General features: G+C 31.5%; 1 protein-coding gene across 2 annotated transcripts; it reads left to right on the forward strand.

The window, feature by feature from the left end:
- The first annotated feature begins 2353 nt into the window (after positions 1–2353).
- LOC126750602 (zinc finger HIT domain-containing protein 2) lies at positions 2354–22199 on the forward strand. 2 transcript variants are annotated; one of them, XM_050460250.1, is made up of 8 exons: positions 2354–2609; positions 8452–8703; positions 9738–9859; positions 12651–12729; positions 12798–12951; positions 17876–18085; positions 18149–18308; positions 21973–22199. In XM_050460250.1, exons 1-8 carry the CDS (start codon positions 2560–2562, stop codon positions 22113–22115), a joined length of 1170 nt encoding a protein of 389 aa, XP_050316207.1. In that variant the 5' UTR covers positions 2354–2559; the 3' UTR covers positions 22116–22199. The 2 variants fall into 2 exon arrangements, with proteins under 2 accessions (XP_050316207.1, XP_050316206.1); XM_050460249.1 differs by having other exon boundaries at positions 2356–2609; positions 18149–18323.

Below are 22199 nucleotides of genomic sequence, written 5' to 3' on the forward strand. Positions count from 1 at the left end.
TTTAAAATAGTTTTCACATATACATAAATAATATTTAACAATAATGGATATTGTTAGCAACAATAATCCAGTAATTCTAACAGACTGCTTTTGGACTTTTATCATAAACACTTCGTAATTCGACGATATTTTTTGATACTGAATCTCCGCAAAGATATAAGGGTGACTTATAAATGTATCCAAAAATCTCATCCATTATTCTCTAAGAGACCAACATACAAAATTGACGAAAAACAAAGAAAAACACAAAGTCACGGTCTCACAACATTCGCTCTAGTTAGAGCATCGTTTAAACACGTGTAGCCCGTTTTATTACATGTTGTGAGACCGTGACTTTGTGTTTTTCGTCAATTTTACAAATGTATGTCTACAGATTAATGGTTGTTCGGAAAAAACCTAAAGGAATTAATTGAGGCAGAAGGCCGAAAAAGAAATCAAGTTCCCTCTTAGTCGCTCCAGTAAAAAAACCCTGTCAAACCTTGAATCATCGTAATAGGTAGAATGGGAAATGGTAGTTCATTTACATAATTTTTTGCCAATGTACAAAAGAGCTCAACCATTATGTCCATTTTTATTTTAGTTTAAAATGCTGAGCCAATCTTATCAGTAATAGTAATAATTTGTTGCAATTTGATAACCCGGTAACCATTGCTTAAATGAATATTATAGCGTTCCATCGGGTTAACCTTCGTATCCTATTGGGCAAGTTGGTGGGTCTGGGTTTTCATTGGAATCTGGTGTTGTGGTTCTCTAGTTTATTGTTTGGTCGTGTGCAGCATATTAAAATTGGTGGTTTCTTGTCTGATATCATATACGTCAATTCAGGTGTTCCTCAAGGCGGTCACTATTCGCCTCTACTCTTTATTTTATTTATAAATGATATTACTTATTGTTTTGAGAATAGTAAATGTCTAAAATTTGCTGATGATTTGAAGTTTTGGAGATTTTGTATGAGTCCTTTAGACCAGGAACTCCTGCAACAAGATCTTGATAGAAAGTGTGTTTGGTGTACGAAAAATCAGCAGAATTTTCGTACTTAACGTAAAGAAGTTGTATTTATTAGCTTTACGTGCAAAGTGAATGTGTTTCCATCGACCTATTTCATCAATGGTACAGCAATTTAGTGTGTCACTACTAATAAGGATCTGGTTGTCCTGCAAGTTGCCCTTCGTTGAGCACATCAATTCCATATCTATGAGGCTCAAAGATGCTTGGTTTTGTTCTAAGGAATTGCCAGTATTTTTCAGTGAATGCTACGAGATTGGTCTACTGTGCGTTAGTAAGGCCTGTCTTGGAATACTGCTCAGTTTTATGGGCACTATACTTTCAAAATCACACAGTTTCCTTGGAATGTTTGGTAATTTCTGAGTATGTGCTTTTAGGGAGCGCATTAGAATGAAGAACCATGATTACAGTGTGATGGAACAACGGTTAAGCTTGCCTTCACTTACTGCTCGCAGAGAGATATTTGGCATACTATTTATGTTTAAACTTGTAAATGGCACGTTGTATTGTCCTATTCGCTTAAATTCAATTGTACCGTTCTAACGGCTAATACACCAGCCAATATTCTATATTGCTTTTCATAGAACCTGGTATGCTGTAAATAATCCCTGTGTAATGCTGTTAATTATATTAATAGGAATTTGACCCTGACAAATAATGTTGATATTGATTTATTTAATTTATCTTTAAATCAGCTAAGAGATTACCTTGTTCATAACAATTAAGATTATATAAATTTTAATGTTAGTGGTTTAATTGGATAGTATTAGTAATTTACTTTTTGTTATTTGCTTTTAGATTTAATTGTTATTGAAATGTTCGCAGATAGTTAATGAAAGCATTTCCTTAGAGTAGATTTCTTATAAATTATCAAGATTATTAGCTCTTGCTTTTGCTTAGAGGCTTCATAGTTTTCCTTCTTGAGATTGAAAATATTCAATCCTCAAATATTTATTCACAGTCGTTTAACCTTTGGCGCAGGTAAATATGAAATCCTCAATGTGACAACCCATTTTTGTGTGCTGTGGGGGCTAGTTGAACTTGCCATACAGAATTTAACCCACCCAGCACATAACACTAATCTCTCCTTGCTTCAGTCTCCTTGACTCGAAAACTCTCGTTTTACTTTCTCTATGACTATGGCTCTGATGTGCGGATCCGACGAAGTGGGCACGCAGCCTAATTAATAAAATGTCAGAAATCTGTCCACTCCTGTCAATAGGTGACGTAGGTTATAGGTAATCTGGCAACCTTGGATATTTTATGGTGTACCGTTCCTTCTCACACGTCAAATTTAAGCGTCAACTGTCAATACTGTAAATTTAATACTTATTATTTATTGGAGAATTAATTTTTTGTTTATAATTCTTGGTGCTCTGTTATAGTGCTGGTTACTTCCGCAGCAGTTAGTACTTACCGCTGTAACCGGTGTTTAGTGGTGGAGCTAGGTGATGGTGTTGATTAAATCAGGACAAATCACAAACGTTATCAAGCAATATCATTAAATTAAGAAAAGTTCATTCATTAACTTTATATATATACATATAAGACAAAATGTCTAGTGCCAAAATTATCGAATTAAATGAGACCAATACCTGCAAAATGTAAGTAATTTGTGTTACTCTATAAATGCATAATACCCTTTAATCCAATAGAGCTTTATGTTCTAGTTCAAATTATGTAAGTATAAATTGAGACTTACAAGAAGTATCCAAATGTTTGCACCTTTAACCCATTCTGGTAGAGATGTATGAGCGACTTCTATTATAAAAGTTATAAAACTGATTTTTGCAATGCAGTTCTTAGCATGAAAATATTAAAATGTTGGTATGATCATAAATAATTGTTTTTATGCATATTTTTCTGAGTTACAAGACATGATTTCAAATAGGTTGCTTTTAAGTAATGTACAATTTCATAAAGTAGAATATTATTCATTCATTCAATAAATTTTTCATTGATAAACATCCCTCAGTATGTTTTGAATATGAGTATACCTATATCACAATTTAACAAAATAGGCATCTTTCTATTTTGTGGTATTTGTCGCCTTCTTTTGAGCATGAAATTAATAATGAACAACAATAAAAAAAATGTGGAAGGATAATACTATTATACACTAATATTTTAGCCCACTGAGATAAACATTTGGACACAACAGAAAAATCCAATTTTCTTCCCAATTTTCTTATGCATTAAGTAAAAATGATTCCTGAATGTTTATTGGGGATTTATTAACATAACACCTAAATACTTAATGCTAGAAACAAAATCAGTATTACCTGCATTTTACTAATTTTATGTCTTAAGCCACAAAATGTCTGACAAAAGCTTAGAATTGATTAACATACATTTTGTTTTTAATCTATATTATTTCAATTTATTTTGACTGACAACAGAAGTCCCAAATACACTCTCTTGTCGCACACCTCATACAATAAAATCTGTTTTAAAAAATCCTGTATCCAGACAAGGACATTACGTTTGACACCATACAAACTAAGTTTCTGTACAAGTATATTCCTTTTAATTGTCTCAAATACATTTAGTATATTAGGTCTAATAAAACAAGGTCCCTATTGCACAAGGTTTAGAACTGTTGGAATAGAAAGTATGGTGTTTTTTTTAAGTAATTTGGAAATTTACCTATAATTAATGATGCAAAGTGGGATCGCTATGACACTAAAAAGTTCTTTAGAAGTTTTAGTTTAGACTAAGAATTTCATCAACTGTAGTTTTATTTCTTAAGTTGCATGCAATCTTTTTAAGCTCAAATAAGATTAATGGTTAAAAATATAATAATAGTTTATAGACTAATGCATTTTTTGCATATGAGATCCATGGTTTAGGTTCTATGACATCAGAAATTCTTTGTATGCTATCAGCATAAAAGTTATTTATATTTTCTTCCACATTATTAGAATATGTCCAAAAGTTTATAATACCTGAAAAATCTTCTTGCTTATTCTGGCTGCTCCCTAATGTTTTTAATGTAGACCACATACTGTTTCCACCTTTGCATGTATCAATATTTTTGTTAAAACTAATTGACATTAACATATATTATTTCTTTGCTTTGTATAGTTATTCCAGTCATCATCTGTTCTTGTAATCTTAAACCTTTTGTGTGCTATGTCCGTTGTTTGCTATTAAGGGTTTGTTAAATGATGTTGACATTGATTGGGGCAGAATTCCAACCATTTCCCATTAATGCTTTCATGATTTTATCTTGATTTAAATGATGAAAAAAGTGAGACAATATCAATGTAGACATTTGATCCCTGGACACACAATTAAGAAAAAAAAAACAAAATAAAAACAGTAAAAAAGAGAATATGTATACATAAAAAGGAGGAAAATTAAAATCTATATATACATATAAAAACATACACTGTAGATTCTACAAAAAATTAAGCATAAGAATTATTATGCTGAATGTTTTGTGTGTTCCTACTAAAAATTATGTTCCAAATATTAACACTAGGATAATTTATTGTGCAATCTAACATCATAGTGTTATTATTTGGGACATAATAGGAATACCTTGGATTTCAGACCCATTAAGAAGAGATTATTGAATTTTAAAAAATCTACAGCAAGAAAAACGTGAAAAGTGGCAAAATGCTTTGACAAAGCCAAAACACCAAAAAAAAAGAGTTGGATTGCTTTCCACACTCTGGCAGTCTATTATACAGGGTGGTCCGGTTTCGATGGCGGAAAATTAAATGGCCAACGGAGAACGAAAAAATAATAAGTTTGCTATTATAAATAATATTCGAAAAATGATTCGTTAAAAAATTACAGGATGTCAAAATTCTAATTAAAAAAATCAATTTTTTTTATTTTTCTTAAACCACTTTAGATATTTTAATGAAATTTGGCACGTCTAGACAGTTAATCAAGACGCATCTTTTTGTGCTAAAATTATTAATTTTATTCACCAGTGGCGTGTGTGCGGCCCGACCTTCATACAATTTTAATTAATTTTAATTAAAAAAATGATGCGCCACTGTTTTTTTTTTAATTTCTTTTTTTTATGAAATTCTTGTTTAATTTAAAATAAAAAACATCTCTTTACTATTTGTCTTACGACACACTGTTTGAGAGTAAAAAAATAATTTTTTATAAATGCTGATTTTTTTTATTAAACAAAAAATATGAAAATACTAAATTTAATTAAAGACTAAATTGTTCTGTTATAAAAAAAAGATACAAGAATCTGGATTCCGAAATTCAAATAAATAATGAATATAATAATGCCGGCAAGAAGGCAATGCATGCATAAAACAAAAGACGGTTTGTTTGTATTTTATTATGACAGTTAATTATTTAAGTCAAATTATTGCGTTGGTTAACTTATTAATTTTGCTTTTGTTAATAGTGTTGTTAAAAGTATTGTGAAAAATGCGTTTTTCAAATAATGAATACGCTGATATTCATTTTTGTTATGGATTTTGTGATGGAAATGCGTAAGCGGCAGTTCGTGAATATCGAAGACGGTATCCAAATAGAAGAATTCCAGATGCTCGCGTGTTCATTAGAACACATCAAAATTTTAGGAACTTTGGTCTACGTGGTAATAATGAACAATACCGAAACCAGAGAAATAATAATGAAAATCGTGTACTGCGCACTTTTGATAATAATCCAAGGATACTTTGGACGGATGAGTCTTGTTGTACAAGACGTGGAGTGATAAATTTTCATAACATTCATGTTTGGGCACAACAGAATCCTCATGCAATTCGGCCAAGATCGTTTCAAACTGAATTTTCCGTTAATGTTTGGTTGGGCGTTATTCGTGATAATGTTTGTGGTTCGCATTGCCTACCTCCAAGGCTAAACTCACAACTATTTCTGGAGTTTTTAAATAATAGTCTGCCGGACTACATTGAGGATTTACCCATTAATTTGAGACATGAAAGTTGGATACAACTGGATGGAGCCCCCCCACATTTTGGAATAGGTGTAAGAAACTGGCTTAATAATAATTACCCTCGAAGGTGGATTGGCCGGCTAGAGAGGAATGATATTAATGATCAAAATGGTATTGGACCAATACCCTGGCCACCCAGGTCACCGGATCTTAATCCACTAGATTTTTACGTTTAGGGAAACATTAAGGATAAAGTTTACGCTAATCCCGTATTTAACAGAGAGGAATTAATCTTAAGAATTCAGGAATTATGTAATGACATGCAAAATCAAAATTTTGTGGTACTGGCTGCAATAAACTCCTTGATAACTCGGTGTAGAAAATGTATTGAGGTCGGTGGGCTGCATTTTGAACAACTTCTTTTATTATTAATTGTTTTTATTTCGTTATTGTTTTTAAACGAATTAAATGTGTTATCTTCTTATGTGTTTTTATAAATCAGCATTTTTACTCGCAAACGGTGTGTCGTACGACAAAAAGTAAAGAGAGGTTTTTAATTTTAAATTAATCAAGGATTTCATAAAAAAAATAAATTTAAAAAAAAACAGTGGCGCATCATTTTTTTAATTAAAATTAATTAAAATTGTATGAAGATCGGCCCGCACACACGCCACTGGTAAATAAAATTAATAATTTTTGCACGAAAAGATGCGCCTTAATTAACTGTCTAAACGTGCCAAATTTCATTAAAATATCTAAAGTGGTTTAAGAAAAATTAAAAAAAATGATTTTTTTAATTAGAATTTTGACACCCTGTAATTTTTTAACGAATCATTTTTCGAATATTATTTATAATAGCAAACTTATTATTTTTTTGTTCTCCGTCGGCCATTTAATTTTCCGCCATCGAAACCGGACCACCCTGTATATTTTTATTCCTATGATGTTTGGAGGTTTATATTTTATTTGAGTTTTATATTTTAAGATTTTTAGTACATACAGATTTTGAGCTCTCTAAATGCTCATCTAGTTTCCTTTCAACATCCATAATCAGCAAGTACTGTCAGTGCCCTACACTGTAGACCAAAAACTTGCGCCCTCTCTTCTGTTTGTCTCAAGCAAGTACAGCATAATTCAATTCATTTATTGGCATAAAACTGTATAAAACCAAGTAAAAGTAGTCTATTTTGTTGGATATTATGTCATTATTTAAATAACTATAAGTTCAGAAAATACTATCTCATATGCTCAATTATTGAGAAGAAGAAAATTACTAATTCATGTATTTCAAACAAATATGAACATACACCTTTCATTATATTTAATTCAATCTCAAAGTCCAATAATTCTTAAACAAAATAATTTACTTGAGGTATAATAGATTTTTTATATACCCAGGTTCTAAGCTGTTTATGGATCTCTTATGAGCATGTTTTTTGGTTTTAATGTTATACCTAATGTAAACAAAAAATTCAATAAAACCTATTTTGAATCAACCTTTCGGTAGTTAAATCTACTACTATTATGAAGATAAATAAAATAACATAGAAGAATGAGAGAGGTGTAAAAATAAAAAGGGATCAGTAACTTTATATATTTCATAAAATACATTCAAAATCTTGACCCTGAATTCTGTATTAGAAAGAAAGCCCTTAGGTTTATAGTTAGTTTTGTTGTGAGTGGGGCACCTTGCGTCCCTTGACTGCAATCCTAGGTCTATTGTGGCTCCAGGTTTATAGTAGGACACCCCACTAAGTGAACAAATCTCCAATATGGTGCCACCAATAAGTTGCTACCTTCCATGAAATGTTGGTAATCAGCAAAATGTCACATTCCTGAAAAGATTTTACAGACACAATAAATATATATAAAAAACAAGACAGACACAATATAATCATTAGGTAGGGTAGAAATTCTAAGATGCTTGAAATGGGACTCAGCAGTTTCTCAAACCCACAAATTATCAAAAAAATGTTGAGGTAAAAAAAAAGATATATGTACAATTTTTTAGTTTTATGTAAAATAACAGTCATACAACATATTATATGTATGTATATTTTATATAGTTAACATACTCTTTGTGTTTTTTTGTTTGTGCACTTGCCTAGAATAATCTTTCTGTTGTGTAAACATAATCGGCTCAAGAACTTTTAGCATTTATTTATTGCTCCATAGTTAAAATATTTTAAATTCGAATAATTTTCCCATACAACAATAGACTTATAATGAGTCAATTATTATCAGAAGCCTGAGGACAGTGGGTATCATGTAAGTAAGACATTGTCACTCCTGCTGCCGTTCTTTTCATTTTCATCTAAAAGAGTGCCAAACTGGAATTAATACTGCTTTACACAATCATTTTAAGGAAAAACGACTGCTTTGTAATTTCGGATTTTTAGTAAATCATGGTGATATTTTTAAAGCAAAATTATGCGCAGATTTTCAGGGTAATTTTATGAATTAAATTTATTGTATCACTCTAAACAATTTTCAAATTTTTATCTTACATTTTGTTTAATTTATAATCCATGCTTAATATTTTCTATTTTAATATTTGTTTTTTTTTTCAGTTGTGACAACGCGTTAGCCAAATACTCCTGCCCGAAATGCAATATCATATATTGCTCATTGATTTGCTATCAAGCATCAACACATTTAGATTGTACTGAAGATTTCTATAAAGAAAATGTTATGGCCGAACTGAATCTTAATAAATCAAACCCAGAGTCTGAGAAGAAAATGTTTGAAATTTTGCAAAAATATCATGAAAATAACAGAATTACTTCTCCTGGTGATTATAAATATTGGGATGCCGCTGATGGGTGAGTCATAAAATAATTATAAGCAATAAACAAAGTAAATTACATTTATTTATTATACAGTTTCAAGTTTTAAAAGCAAAACATATCTAAGAAAAGGGAGCTTCTTGTTTTTATTTCTAAATTTTATCAAGAGCATAAATGAATGGTGCAGAACATTAGCTTGCAATACTAAGTCCCAAGTTAAAAATAAAAAGTATTTTTGGATTATATGTACCTAGTTATTATTAAAAGTTAAAGTTAAGGGTTTTTCGTGTCTCTCTTGAACTCACAGTTGATGGAACCAAAAAACTTGGTTTAAAGTGTAACCCATATTATTGTCATTACGGGTAGAGCAGCAGTCAATAGTCATGTTATAAGCAATTAAAAACATTTCTTTACTGTAACATGAATCAGTGTGCTTGTGAAGCAGAATAAACTCCAATAATGTGCGTTAGTGAGATCATAGCGAATATCGCCGGCAACTAAAAACTTTTATTAGTATAGCTTGTGTTTATATAAACACAACTCTTATTCAAGATCTCAAACCACATCAATTAGTGATGTTTCCTTAAATACACCCTCTGTTAATTAAAAAAAAATCGGAATAGAAAGTAAATGCAGTTATGCTGAATTATATTTGCGATCTAGTCCCTTTGGTCTCTTTTTCTTGAAGTAAATTAAAATGTTTATGCAATAATTAAATTTAACTGTTTTTTTTCAATTAATAAATCTTTAACTATTTTACCAGATTTCAAGATATTCTTCAGCTGATCAGGATTGCAAATTCGGAAACCAAAATATCATGAGGCGGGGGTAATATATGCCTCAGATTTCGATATTTTAGAATTTTTCAGACAAAGAGATATATTGAAGTTACAGATGGCACAAATTCTTTAATAATTAACTCACAGCCTCTTCAGACATTCTAAGATTACATTTTGAGCACGGTATATTTTGTTTCTGACTTACTCTGTATCGCGGATTCATAAATGAATGAAAAGTTTAAATACAAAACAGTTTTATTACTAACCAAAACCCTTTATTAAAATTTTTAGAGAAACTGAGTTAGATGAAGATGCAATGGGACAATTTTCTCAATTTGTTGATGTAGAGGATTTAGAAGAAGATTTAGACTCAGATGATGAGGATTATATTGATATCGCTGAAAGACTTGCAGGTACGTGTTCACTTTAATAATAGTTGAATATGATATACTACAGTGATTTTTCAGTTATTTGCAAAAACATCAATTTAAGACTATTATAGTATCTTTTAGTAAGAACTAAATATTTTACTAAACTACTTAAATTGCCACACCAGTTTTATTATTTTGTAGATATTCATTCTTAAGGTTATTTTTAGCAAATAAACACATTTTTAAACAGTTATGATTTGCTTTACATTAAAGGTTTGTCATAAAGTCTGTTTATTGGTTCTGAATAGGTTAATGATGGGTTAATTTAGGATACAATTCATGATTTTTGAAAATAACTTCGTTGCTATTGCTCAGGAACTTATTAAAATTTTGAATTTGAGATTTATATGATTTACAAATCTTTATTTCTCCTATTCCACTTAGAGCGACTAAATAACGCTTTGTATAATGTATATTCTCCTTTGAAGCATGATATCTTAAGAGCTTATCCTCCTTATTCCCAATAACCTTATAATTGGTATTTTTAAGTACTATTGTACATTGTTCGTATACATATTTTTGGTATAAGTTTTATTAGTACATGAAATAATTTAGTATTTTCTTTTTTTTTTTTAAGTTTTTTATCAGTAGTAGAAAAATATCTATACAGTGCTCATGTGTAAAATCCCCTTTGTTATTCATGTCAGTTGTCATACTAGTTAAGTAAGTTAAAATGTAAGTTAAAACAGTGAGTAATCAAATATTAGTATGCTTAGGTATTAATTAACTTTGTTTTTGTTTCTGCAATTATCCCCTTGCTTGTAAGTTTTGATTAAATGGTTAAAACAGCATAAAAGTTACAGGTTAAAACAAGGTTGCCATAGGAATATTTTTGGCGAAACAAGAATTGTAAAGTGCGGTATGCCTCAGGCCACTATACTAGGACCTTTGTTTTTTATAATTTACTTAAACCCTGTATTGAAAACAAATTGTTTAGCAGATATTATTAGCTTCGCGGATGATACAGTTTTATTTTTTACCGAAAAAAACTGGGAAATTGTAAAAAGAATTTCAGAAGAGGTTTTAAAGGATGTTTTTAATTGGTTTTCGAGCAAAAAATTAAGTGTAAATTATAATAAAACTAAATTTCTGCGTTTTTCATCATACAGAGATGGTCTTTTAAATTATGTTAGGTTAAATATTCAATTAAACGATAAGATAACTTATATTTCAGCAGTAAATATATAAAATATTTAGGAATTACTATAGAATGAACAACTTAAGTGGAATATTCATGTACAAAACGTTGCAAATACCTTAAGATCTTTAGTATAGTTTAGGTAGATTTAAGTTTTACCTGGAATATTAAGCATTTCGCATTTAAAAAATTATTATGCCTTGGTAAAATCTCGTCTTCCATACGGAATTTTAGGATGGGGAGGGGCTAGAGACGTATTTTTAAAATGCCTAGAAATTGCTCAGAAGAGTATCATTAAAATAATTTATAAACCTAGACTATATTCCTTAGATCTTACTGTACAGTGAAACAAAAATTTTCGATATTCGTCAACTATTTTTTTTTATAATATTTTAATATATTTACACAAATATAAGTGAAACATTTAATTACTCTCTATCAGTATAATACAAGAAATCGTCAACAGAATTCCTCACAAACCACTACAGCTAGGAAGACAATAGGGCAACATTGTTTTACTTATCTTCTTACCAGATGTTATAATTTTTTACCAGTAGAAATGAGAGGTGTTATTCGAGGTAGCAACTCATTGGGATTGGTTAAAAGTAGGATCAAAAAATGTATTACCCCAAAATAGACAGTTTATTGATGGTTTGGTAAATTAAAAATTAACATGTCCACTTCTATGGTCCTTTAATTTTAATCTTGATCTGTGTATTGCTTTGGCGCAGTACGGTAGAAACAGTTTTTCAAAGGACTACAAAATACAGTAGGTCTATAATTTGGTAATCCTGTTATAAAAATGTTTTGTTGAATTGTTTGATTTTTTTTTGTTTTATGAGTTTTAATTAATTTTTATGCGTTGCAAATAGCATTGCAATTGCAATAGATTCATAGTTTAGATTGTTTGTTTTGTTTTGCAATTTAGGTTTATATTAAGGCGAAAAAAAATACCAGCAAGTCCTCACACAGCGTACTAGCTTCTGAGGGCTTGGGGCCTTATGTATTTATTGCTGAATCAATGTTTATTGAATTTACTTGTTTTTCGTTTGTTATATTGCATTTGAAAATAAACATTATTATTATTATATATTACAGCAAAACTGCCCATTGCGAACAACACAAAATATTTATAAACATGTAAAAATCCAAACATCTCATAAAAATCAAACATAAGATATTCGTTTAGAGATTCTCAGAAACCTGAACTCATTATAAATTGGCCATGAGAAATTGCTGGAAATATTCTTTAATTTCTTAACTCTGGACCTAAAGGCCATAATTGGTAAAAGAACGTCTTTCTAACAAACGTCCCTGTAAAGTTATAAAAAAAGTGTTATTTGTTATTTGATTAAGACTTTTTGCTATAAAATCTCAAAGTCTATAAAGATAATAATATGAATAATTTCAGTTTAGCTTAACCGAATTTAATATACTTGATTTCATTTAGGAAAAGAATGTCCAGTAACTAAAGGGAAATTATCTCTGCATAGAGGGTTGCATTGCTAGAGAGCGATATTTATAATAATATGATACCTTTTTAACTTAATGCCCTGTATAACAATTATTTTGCAAGTATTGACACATAATTCCCACTAAATCATTTTTACTACATTTTAAAAAAAAATATTTTAGGAGTAGACTTAGACGACACCGATACCGTTTGGGATAAGTTAACGAACGATGAAAGACAGGATTTTATGGCTTTTTTGAAGTAAGTTTTAGTTACAAGCTTTCAAGTGACTACTTTTAAATACTATTTAACTTTTTTTAATATTTAAGGACCGAAGATATTTCAAAACTTATCCCATCCTGGACACCATGGTGGATGTACACAGAAGCTAATAAAATCTCTGAAGTAAATATCGATCAAACTGATGAATTTAAAAGTGATTGCCCGAAACTTGGTGTGATTAAGGATTTTTCAAGTATCACGGTGAGTTTTTTTTCTTAATTTTATCCATTTTTCATAGATATTATGACCAAGAGTATGAACCAATTATTTCAAACTTGGCTTTTTTAAATTATTATTCATTTTCCTAATTTGTATTTTGTAAATTATTTACTAAATGTAAATGGAGAAACATCTTATGACTGTAAGGAAAGTCACTTAAGAAAGACTTAAAGAGTAATTAGTCTAACCATCGTCAAAAACCGCCAACACCAACCGCGTTACAGATGATAAACTTAGGGAGTTACTTTGTTAGGCAGTCTTGATTTTAAAGTCTTAAACCACAAGAACGACTTCTTATAGCTGAGAGCTTAGAGAATTCCTGTTGAATATAAGGTTGAAAAGGAGAAACCTACTAGGCTCTATATTGTCAGCTGTCTCAGCCATATTGCCCATATTCACTCATCACTTGGAAGTAATTCACTAAGCAGTTAAATATCAGGGCAAGCAAAGCATTATTTAAGATTGTCGTGGCTAAGGTTGTCAAATAGTTACATGACAGGCTTCAGGGCTAAATCGTTACTACTGCTGAGTCATGGAAGTTAAATAATAAATATTAGTAAAAGTAATTAAATAATAAGCAAAATTCTTTCTAGTTTTGTATAGAATAATATAAATTTTCAGCTCTATGCAGGGGAGAAAATTTAGAAATGTTAGTTCTGGCACTAGTTGAATAGAAGGTAGTAGGATTTCTTGTTAAAGCTCTTGGGAGGTGAAAGTTTAACACTTGCAAGTTGACGAATCGATTAGATCGTTTACTAATTTGTATAAAAACTGCAGATCCGCTGACTTATGTCGGTCATTGTCAACCTATTGAGTAAAGTTTGGTGTGGAAAACCGATGTCCGGATTTTAGATTTGCTATATCTTGAATATGACTGTGATAAAAAGGCGACCAAACTTGCGAAGCATATTCAAGAATAGTTCTAACTAGTAAAAAATATAATGTGGTTAGAGTAGGTATATTGTTAAAATGCTGAGTATTACGAATAACAAAATCTAATATTTTTTAATTACAGCTTAATATATCAGTAATATGTGGAATAAAAGATGAGAGTAGTATCGAATATAACCCCCAGGTTCTTAAAAACCACTGATCTAAGAATAGGTGTATTGTCTATTGAATAACTGAAATGGATAGGATTGTTCTTTAAATTATAAGATATCATTATGCACTTGGCAACATTAAGAGGGAGGTTTTAATTTTTACATCAGCTGTTTATTAGACTTAGATTATTTTGAAGTAAAAAAACAATCAGATATGTTCTCAAACTCAAAAATGCTTTATTGTAAATAGAAACATAGAAGTTGTAGACAAGCCAATAGACTGTACATTACAGGAATAAAAACGAGAAACTAATTTAAAATAAAATAAAATTATATAAAACTTTATTGAGAACAAAATAACCTCCGATCCGAGTGAATTTTGGTCTTTTATTCGAAGCAAACGTAATCAGTCTCAAATCCCCGGCTCAATGAAGCTTTCTAACCAATCATACAATACGCCTGACGGCATTGTGTCCGCTTTTGGAGATTATTTCAGGAGTGTATACACGAACTGACTTCCCAGCGATCATCCTGTCGTCTCTGAACCTCCCTTAACTTGCATAGACGTCGTCGCGCTCGCGGCTACCGACATTATAATGGCGAGCAACTGTCTGAAAAGCAAAATGACCTTTGGCCCAGATCTAATTCCTAGTTTTTTAGCTAAGGACGGCTCTGTTACACTTGCAGACCCTCTGCTCCATATTTTTAATCTGATCCTTAACACAGGTATTTTTCCCAATATCTGGAAGCAAGCCAAAGTTTACCCTATCTTTAAAAAGGGCGATGCTGGAACAATTGAGAATTACCGCCCTATATCCATTCTGTGCAATTTCTCAAACTTATTCGAGTTGGCTCTTTATAAATTAATTTTTCCCAAGGTTAAGTCCATGCTGGCCAACGATCAACATGGCTTTGTTTCTGGCCGCTCATGTACTACAAACCTAGCATTCTTCTCTCAGTTTGTGTGCGAAGCACTTAATGATAGAGGTCAAATCGATGTTATCTACACAGACTTTTAAAAGGCTTTTGACCAGATTGGCCACTTCATCCTATTAAATAAGCTTGAACGCCAGTCTGGATTCTCCGATCGCTTGATAAAGCTCCTTAACTCCTATTTAGTTGACTGCTCTCAGTTTGTAGTGGTCGAAGGCTTTAGATCTGCTTGTTTTTCACCCACCTCTGGAGTTCCTCAGGGCTCTAACTTGGACCCCCTTCTCTTTTACGTTTTCGCTAATGACTTGATCTCCACCCTCATTTGCTCTCGGTTAGCATATGCTGATGACCTAAAGCTTTTCCATAGGATTGACTCTATCTCAGATTGTGAACAACTCCAAGAGAACATCAATACTGTACACCATTGGTGCACTTTGAACCGGCTTAACCTTAATGTTTCCAAGTGTAATGTGGCCAGCTACTTTCGAATCAAAAGTCCAGTTGTCTTTAATTACTCAGTTAATGGAGAGTCTCTGGCAAGGTCTACCTGTTTTAAGGATCTTAAAGTCACCTTTGACCAAAAATTTTCTTTTATCCCTCACATCGAAGATACTGTTTCTAGAGCTACTCGCATGCTGGGCTTTATTATTAGAAATTGCAAACTTTTTTCGAACTCTGCCACTGCCAAAACTCTCTACTATGCATTTGTTAGATCCAGGCTGGACAACAGCTTTCTCATTTGGTCTCCCATTTACAACCAGCACATTCACCTATTAGAATCAGTCCAACGGCGATTCCTTAAATGTTTGGCATTTAAGGATGATGGAGTCTATCCTCCAAGGGGTTTTGACCATAACCTGCTGCTCTCTAGATATACTGAACGGTCACTTGCGAAGAGGAGAGAAATGCATTCGGTGAAATTCTTGTTTAATTTACTTAACCATAAAATTGACTGCCCATTCCTTTTGCAAAGGATTTGCTTTCATATACCACGCCCAGGATCTAGACAGTGTCCAGCTTTTAACTTGCACACAGCCAGGTCCAACATTCTGTACCAGAGTCCTATTCACTTTATGTGTCAAAACTTTAACACTATTGCTGATTCTTGTGACATTCACCATGACAATTTGGCACGTATTTTGAGTCACCTGCGTATGGTCGGTGGGGGAGACTAGGTTATTTAGTTTTTAGTTTGAATACATTTGTTTACTCATTTTTTTTCTGTTTTTTTGATTTGAGTTAATTCTTGATTCTTATCCTAATTTAGTGTTGATTTTTTATTATTTATTTTCTCAAACTCACTACTTTTTTTATTATAATTCTTTTATAGTTTAGTTGCATGAATCTAATACAGTTCATGCATTCGTACTTGTACATTTACATATTTAATTGATTTTCCTGTAACTGGGTATATGTAACCTGTTGGAAATAAAGCTTATTATTTTAATAGATAAATTAAATTTTTTTGATCATGCTGTATGGGTGTAGTTTAATGCGAAAATTTAAAAAACGGTTTAATTCTGGGAAAAAGCCATAATACTTTTTGGTGCCTAGCTCATTTTGCAAAACTTTAAAATGGCGTCCCGCCGCCATTAAATAGAAAGGGGAGTCACGCGATACATCGTTTGAAAGTTCCCACTGAATGCTTTATGGTCCTAGAATATTAAGTCATTATTTATCTTTTATTTATTTTTATTATATTTACTACACCTATTCAAGTGTAGTAAACTCCAAAATTTGACAGAGCACTTTTACTTAAACATGTTGGGAAATGCAGTAAAACCACTGATCCTCAGTGCCCCATCTTTCTCAACAAGATGGGGCACCGTCTCACTTTAGCAGAAAGGTTAGAGAATATTTGACTAATACTTACCCTAGTTGGTGGATTGGTCGTCGAGGGCCTACTGAGTGGCCAGCCAGGTCGCCCGATCTTACACACTCTGGACTTTTTTTTGGTCCTACTTAAAACAAAAAATTTACGTCACCCAGCCAGAATCTCTCTTCAAACTACGTCAAAGAATAATTGATGCATATCGCAATATTAATGTTGCCACTTTTCAAAATGTTCGTGAAGAGTTCTCCAATAGTCTTGAAATTAATGGTGTAGATTTACAACATCTTTTGTAGTGAAATAGTTACATTTCTGTGTTACAAGTTTAATTATTTTAAATGGAAATAAAAATGCGAAAAATAACATTTTGAAAGGCTGCCATTTGGCGGAGGGACGCCATTTTGAAGTTTTGCAAAATAAGCTAGGGACCATAAAGGAGTATTTAGGTTGCTAATGATGTGTGTCAAATTTCAAATTTTTATATAAACGCATTCAAAATATAAGAGGGGGCGGACGATTAAAAGCCGAACTGTATTTATTAAACATTTTTAACTAAATAAGAATATTATATTTTGCCACCACCTCCTTCCGGTATACATAAAATTAAAAATACTTGTTACACTACTTCATATTTTAAATGTGAATTTTTGTTTTATTGCTCTTAGGTGGCAAAACATTTTTATAGTTTCAATTTCACTTATTTACATTTATTCAACACATCTTAAGTATATTTGTTTTTATCAAAAATCTGCTTTCTCATCCCTTCTTGACCAAAACCATTATATAAAAATGTAAAAATGAAAGAAATTAATTACGTCTAATAATAATATATAGTAATATTCTAAAATTATTTTGCGTTCAGCTGTCTTATATGTGAGGAGTCGCATATCAGAAGAAGAAACTTCATGTTACTTTAAAAAAAAATAAAAATTACATTTATCTTTTAGAAACCCATTGCGAAAAATTCCTCACTTGTTCACATAAATTGTAATAATGTAAATTACGTAATTAATTTTTTTTTTTTAAATTTAATTAAATCTCATAACTAAAATGTTTAACAAGGTTTTTGCTACAGATTTTTTGTTTCTTTATTTTTTAGACAAAAAATCCTGCCAATTGTGTCGCATACAACCTTGTTAATTTGTTAGCAGCTTATGCCTTTACTGCGCGATATTTTAATGGTGAACACTTCGATTTCCCCAATGAGGCTGTAGCGGTGATAGCTTCAGTTTCTTTACACCTCAAGAAAGAGTTAAATTTTGAAGATTACGACACCGCTGTTAAAAGTGTGGAACAGGAATGTATTAATGTAAGTACAAAAAACTGCGCTTAAAATGTTAGATGTATATAATATATGACTGTTTCTTTTCAGTGTGAATGGATTATCACGGATTCAGAAAATCTTGATCTGATAAAAGAAGACCTAAATAGGATTTTAAATGGACCAACTCCTCAAGAAAAAAATAAATATGTTCTTTGCGCTTTAACAGATTTTCAAAATCTATTAAAAGCATGCGAAAACCATAAGGAAGGTAAACCAAAAGGAAGTAAGAAAGCTGACAATTCATTGAAGTTATTAGTATATTGGCCGGTACAGGGTGGTAAAGTTAAAAGAAAAAAACTCATATTTTTTGATAAATTTGATACTTCTGTAGATATATTTCTGAAAATTAGTAAAAAGAAAAGGATACGCCAATTCTTTATTTATTTTAGAGCATATCTGGTCTCTTGGTAATTTTTCGCCCGATAAACGGTTCTCGTAAAGAAATAAAAATCGTATTGTAAATAGCCATAACGCTCTCATGTATCTGATTATCTTAATCAAGTACTCTATTTTCAGCATTATTTTTAAGGTTTTTTTTTTCGGATAAATATTCGAGTACGTACCTAGTCAAAGTTTTCTTTCAAATTTGCCACCCTGTAGTGTAAAATCCAAGACTCTTAGGATATACCCTTAGGGTATACTCTTAGTATGTTCATAGGAACTTTTTGCTTGATTTCGTCCAAGGAACATGCCCCTTAATTTTGTTGCAATATTGAGAAAACACCTTGTATATATAGATGCTTCTCCCAATTTTTATTTTGCTGTTTATTTGTCAAAGATGCCGCTGGCGCTAAAAGGCTCCGCCAGGGACACCCCTGATAATAAAAGAAACGCAAAATAGATTATTGGTGATAGGAATTACACACATCAAAATGATCTAGGGGATAAAGGTATTAAGAAAATTTAATGAAAATTTGGTAATTTATTTGGACGATATTGAAATTAAATACAGATAGATTCATCATAGTATATCAAGGAATTTTAGAACATTGAAAGGCTAGAATTAGCATTGCTATGAAACTATGAGCAGCTTGTTTGCTTGCAACATTTCTGATGCAATGATGGCAAAAAAACGCAATTTATAATATTATAAAAATTTACTTACTAAGTCACTTATTTTGAAGGCCGCAAAACAATATTATTCGTCTTCAATAAAATATGAAGCATTTTTTTATCAAATATGATAAGATGCTCTATAAAGCAGTCAACATTCAAAGTTAAATGAATGTAGATAACGTATATTAGGGAAAAAGGGGCAACAACATCGCAACGCCGCTCGAGTACACTGTTGATTCAACCGGCACAAGTAATCTTTACCAGTGAAGTCGACAAAAACTATTTACATGATGAATATTTATTATTAGTAGAGTATGCCGTAAATTATAAAAAATACTGCGGTTTATGAACTCCTTCGTTTTTTTCCCATCGTTTTTTTCCTATGGCGCGGCACAAAGAGCACAGGTTTTTACTAACGTAACAATTCACAAAAACAGTGAAATGACTCAACCTTTCAGAACAGAACTTCACAAATGCCGAATGTAAACACAAAGCCGTTTATCAAGATGACATCAGCTTGTGCCTGCGGCGTTGCCATTTCAAATTTTTTAGAAGCGGTTTTAAGAATAAGAATGTTAATTTTTTTTTTTTTTTTGCTTTGAATATATCATTTTTGCGCTTAGAATAACATATATCTATTTTTACTTTTTATTTTTAATCCAAAATCTAACATTAATAAATTAAATTAATATTATGATATGTGTTCTAAACAGTGAATTAATGATGTATTACGATTTAAATAAGTAAAATATAAGTTACTAGCTGAATGCCTGCGGCGTTGCTCGCGTAAATATAAAAGAAAAGTCGCAGAAGGCCTCCAATAATAGTACATGCACCCCACAATTGCCACGCCGTTTTTCTTGAGGTCAAGGGGCGCGATTAATATAATATAATTATTATAAAACCAAGACACAAATAATCTTTAAAATAATTCGTTAGATGCAGAGCGAGCGGTAAGACTGAGTCGAGTCACCTCTCGGGTATCAGTCTCGCATGGACCCGCCTTGTTGTTATGTCTACCAAAATATAAATAATACAGAGGCACTTTTTCAATCGTATTTATTAATCAGTTTTATGCCGCTATGCGATATTTATCATATCGCTAACACCCCTTATCGGTGAAATTTCAAAAAGTTCGTTCGTATCCGGGGCCTACATTATAAAAAAACATTGTTGCAGTTAATTTTTTTTTCTTAAGTTGATGACTGCGATGCCCTTAGTTCTCGAGGTCACGGGTAACAATTTCCCCATTTTTTACCCCTTATCGGTGGAATTTTGAAAAAAATCCATTCTTATCCGGTGCCTACATTATAAAAGGAACCTGTTGGCAAAATTTCATGTTTCTAGCTATTGTAGTTTGGGCTCTGCGATGATGAGTCAGTCAGTCAGGACAAACTCTTTTATATATATAGATCTAAAATTCACATTAAGAAAATTTAAGGAGAAGTTAATACCAGTGCTTGTTAATAGTGTATGACTCCTGTTGTTAATAATAGCTCGATATCTGTTTGGCATGCTCCTAATTAAATTGTTAATGTTGTTTTGCTCAATTTGTAAGAATTGTTCTTGCATACAGCTCAACTACTCTTCTTTTGTCTGGAGCACTATCCCAAGGCACCTGACCTGAAGATTGTGCTGCTTTAGAAAGTGTCAGCAGTTCTTGCGGACTTGCATTGTTGTGCATAGGTACACATTTTTCACTAATTTCTGTAGCTCATACATGAACAATGGATTCCAGAATTTAATCGCGATATTCGTTTGCTGTTAATAACCCTTGAATGTGAACCAGATTATTCCGAAAACCTATGGAAACTCCAACCCAAATGCACTACTTGTCAACTTCTTGAATTAAACCTATCGTGTTTAGTAGTACAGTCAATTTGTCATGGAAAAAGGCTACTTTAAAAAAATATATCCGATTCTCTGATTTTTGGAGGGTTCATGAGAGAAGCTTAAATTCCAAAAGTTGAGAGCTCCCTCCCCCCTTTTTGAGGTATAGCCGTTTTTGAGATATATACTTTATATGTAAAAACGGCTAATCTTACAAAAACAATGCATACATGAACTATACAGTAATAATTAATATTTTTTTGCCTTCTGCGTTTTTGCAATTCTTGCGATGGTAAAAAAACATTTCACAGTGCAAAATGGGAAAAAGAAATTTTTGGTGACTTTGGCGCCCTCTAGCTTTTCTAATTTTCGTTCTACAGCTTTGAGCCTATGAGATGAATGGTAGAGAATAAGATTCTCTTCATTTTATGTCTGATTAATCTTTCTGTCCGACTGTACTATAGGTTCTGTTGCTCTTGTTGAACCAGTATCTCTTTCCGTCACATCACCAGTCTCTTCAAATCTCTGCCACAACCTTTCTATAATGCTCTTGGTTGAAATGACAGCTTCTGCTTACATCAGATGTTTATATTACCCTGTATTGTACCAACAGTTCGTTACTATGTTTCAGGATCAAGCTATTGCATATTAACTATGTTGGAAGCACAACTAAAACGAATTCTTACTGAACTGGTAGCGAAAAAAGTATTGAATACATTATATTAGATTATTCTTATTATATCATAAGAATAATTTAATAGGATGAATATTATGATAAGCCACGTTTAAAGGGATCTTCAACAAATAATAAGTACAATGTATATAAAAAACTAATTTATTCGCCTAAAAATACAATGGCTCTTTTTCCTTGTCTCGTAGGCTGTTATGAAGTGTGTACAATAAAATTCTCTTAAATGCCAAACCTTTTCAGTTACATTAAACCATGCAAAATAATTTAATATAAATCAAAATTCTTTATTTTCCAGATTTTGCCAAACATTTTCCGAATCATTACTTTCCTCAAGTTCAGTATGAAAACAAGGATAACATCAGAAAGTACATTAAGAAGACGGATTACCTTCTCGCCTTCGCTAAAGATGTCTTTAATATGGCGCACATGAAGAAATGAGTCGACCATTTTATTTATATTTTGTATATTTTAATTTTTTGATAAAAGATATTCCTGAGCAATTACAGATGCTTTTAAGTTAAA

Source organism: Anthonomus grandis, chromosome 2 (genome assembly GCF_022605725.1).
Source record: "Anthonomus grandis grandis chromosome 2, icAntGran1.3, whole genome shotgun sequence".
Lineage (NCBI taxonomy): Eukaryota > Metazoa > Arthropoda > Insecta > Coleoptera > Curculionidae > Anthonomus > Anthonomus grandis.

Coding starts and splice junctions, on each gene's coding strand:
- LOC126750602 (XM_050460249.1), top strand. CDS start 2,560: ATGTCTAGTGCCAAAATTATCGAATTAAATGAGACCAATACCTGCAAA. Junction 12,730..12,797: donor GATTTTATGGCTTTTTTGAA/GTAAGTTTTAGT, acceptor TTAATATTTAAG/GACCGAAGATATTTCAAAAC. Junction 12,952..17,875: donor AGGATTTTTCAAGTATCACG/GTGAGTTTTTTT, acceptor TTTATTTTTTAG/ACAAAAAATCCTGCCAATTG.